Genomic DNA, 2,594 nt, shown 5'->3' with positions numbered 1-2,594 from the left:
TAAGGAAATTTCAGTAAGCACTAAACAGAAAGTTTTCAGTGTGTCATAATGCCTTTATATTCAGAGAAATCAAAGAGCTTTAAAACACTGAGTCTCGGCGTGTGTGTTTCTGTGTGTGTGTGTGTGTGTGTGTGTGTGTGTGTGTGTGTGTGTGTCTGTGTCTGACTGTGTGTTTCTGATTGTTTGTCTGTGTGTGTGTGTGTGTGTGTGTGTGTGTGTGTGTGTGTGTGTGTGACTGTGTGTTTCTGATTGTCTGTGTCTGTGTGTGTGATTGTCTGTGTGTGTGTGTGTGTGTGTGTGTGTGTGTGTGTGTGTGTGTGTGTGTGTTATTGTCTCTTTGTGTGTGTGTGTGTGTGTGTGTGTGTGTGTGTGTGTGTGATTGTGTGTGCGCTTGTCTGTTTGTCTGTCTGTCTCTGTGTTTGTGTGTGTGTGTGTGTGTGTGTGTGTGTGTCTGTCTGTCTGTCTGTCTGTCTGTCTGTCTGTCTGTCTGTCTGTCTGTCTGTGTGTGTGTGTGTGTGTGTGTGTGTGTGTGTTTGTGTGTTTGTGTGTTATTGTCTCTCTGTGTGTGTGTGTGTGTGTGTGTGTGTGATTGTGTGTGCGTGATTGTGTGTGCGCTTGTCTGTCTGTCTGTCTGTCTGTCTGTCTGTCTGTCTGTCTGTCTGTGTGTGTGTGTGTGTGTGTGTGTGTGTGATTGTCTCTGTGTGTGTGTGTGTGTGTGTGTGTGTGTGTGTTTGTCTGTCTGTCTGTCTGTCTGTGTGTGTGTGTGTGTGTGTGTGTGAGAGATTCTGTCTGTCTGTGTGTGTGTGTGTGTGTGTGTGTGTGTGTGTGTGTGTGTGATTCTGTCTGTCTGTGTGTGTGTGTGTGTGTGTGTGTGTGTGTGTGTGTGTGTGTGTGTGTGATTCTGTCTGTGTGTGTGTCTGTCTGTGTGTGTGTGTGTGTGTGTGTGTGTGTGTGTGTGTGTGTGATTCTGTCTGTCTGTGTGTGTGTGTGTGTGTGTGTGTGTGTGTGTGTGTGTGTGTGTGTGTGTGTGTGTGTCTGTGTGTGTGTGTGTGTGTGTGTGTGTGTGTGTGTGTGTGTGTGTGTGTGTGATTCTGTCTGTCTGTGTGTGTGTGTGTGTGTCTGTGTGTGTGTGTGTGTGTGTGTGTGTGTGTGTTTCAGGTAAGTATATTGCCGCTACGCAGCGTCCTGACGGCTCCTGGAGGAAACCGCGGCGAGTGAAGGACGGCTACGTCCCGCAGGAGGAGGTGCCGGTGTAAGCGCTTGACCCACAATCCCTTGCGTCGAACACACACAGTAGTGATGCGAGCGCTGATGTCAGCAAACCGCCAGTCGCTCACGAGTCTCTCTGTTTCCTCAGATACGAGAACAAGTATGTGAAGTTCTTCAAGAGTAAACCGGACCTTCCGCCCGGCATGAACCCGGAGCCGGCGCTCGAGAAACACAGCGATGGACTCTCCAGAACCGCCAAACGCAACATGAAGCGCAAGGAGAAGCGCAAGCAGCAGATCCAGACCCGGCCCGAGGAAGAGGAGGAGGAGGAGGAGGAGGAGCGGGCCGTGAGCGAGGAGATGCACGCGATGAAGATCACAGAGGAGGAGGAGGAGAGGGTGAATCCCGAACCAGAACCAGAACCCGAAGCCTCGGACCCCACGGAGAGAGCCAAGAAGATCAAGAGCCTGCGCAAGAAGCTGCGTCAGGTGGAGGAGCTCCAGCTCAAGATCCAGTCCGGGGAGCTGAGGAGTCCGACCCGCGAGCAGCTCGACAAACTGGGGCGGAGCCAGGCCTTACGGGCGGAGCTACAGCTGCTGGGGGCGGGGCTATGAGGCTGTCAATCATCTGTGTGTGTGTGTGTGTCAGTCAGAGCTGTAATCGCTTCTTTCTTGTGTTTTATACATCATGGAGACTCTCCGGACTCTTTACGCAGATCCTGCAGGAGCGCTAATGCTTTCATCCGGAGCCGCGGGAGCTAACCCTAGTTACCAATGAGCCTCACTGACTGATGGACTGAATCTCATCATGATGTCAATTTTTTTACCACCGTAGTTCATAACTGCATGAAATAAAAATGTGTAGAATTGTGTTATATTAAACATAGCATAACAAATCTCCTGTTCCTTGTCCCTGTCTGCGCTAATATCGGGATTGTGAAGCTGACGTAAACACGCTGCCACTGCGGAAAGAACAAACCTTCAACATATAGGGTTCAACAAATGTGTTTTTGTCTTTTGTTTCTATATGATATAAATAAGAGCAATTAATTTCTATATGAAATCACACGAGCAAGCCTGCTGTTTTTACAGATTATCAGCGCAAGTGTGATATAGATTTTATACAACAGTTCAATAAACAAGTTAATGTGAGTTAAATTTGAGACAATAGTCAATATTGTCTGTTTTTGCGAGAATAGATTAAATCAAACTTGCAACAGAACTGTGGAGATTCTCTGAGCGACTCAGTGTTTGTGTACTGACTGAACGATTCACTGATTCACTGATCTATTCATGAAGACGGCTGCGTCTGAAATCACACACTTCCCGACTATATAGAGGCGAAAAACAGTGTGAGACAAAATAACTCTGTCTGAATTCACAGCA

General features: G+C 48.0%; 1 protein-coding gene across 2 annotated transcripts in view; it reads left to right on the top strand.

The window, feature by feature from the left end:
- Positions 1-2,104, top strand: part of pym1 (PYM homolog 1, exon junction complex associated factor) — a 2,457-nt gene extending 353 nt beyond the window's left edge. For both annotated transcript variants that reach the window (XM_081349864.1, XM_081349863.1), the window contains exons 2-3: positions 1,159-1,252; positions 1,358-2,104. In XM_081349864.1, coding sequence (XP_081205990.1) covers positions 1,159-1,252; positions 1,358-1,823 — 560 coding nt within the window. In that variant the 3' untranslated portion in view covers positions 1,824-2,104. The remainder of the gene's footprint in view (positions 1-1,158; positions 1,253-1,357) is intronic.
- Positions 2,105-2,594: the final 490 nt, after the last annotated feature.

Source organism: Scardinius erythrophthalmus (genome assembly GCF_964197995.2).
Source record: "Scardinius erythrophthalmus genome assembly, chromosome: 20".
NCBI classification, from domain to species: Eukaryota; Metazoa; Chordata; class Actinopteri; order Cypriniformes; family Leuciscidae; genus Scardinius; species Scardinius erythrophthalmus.
Note: the sequence above shows the minus strand (reverse complement) of the source record. Positions and strands in the feature narration are given on the sequence as shown.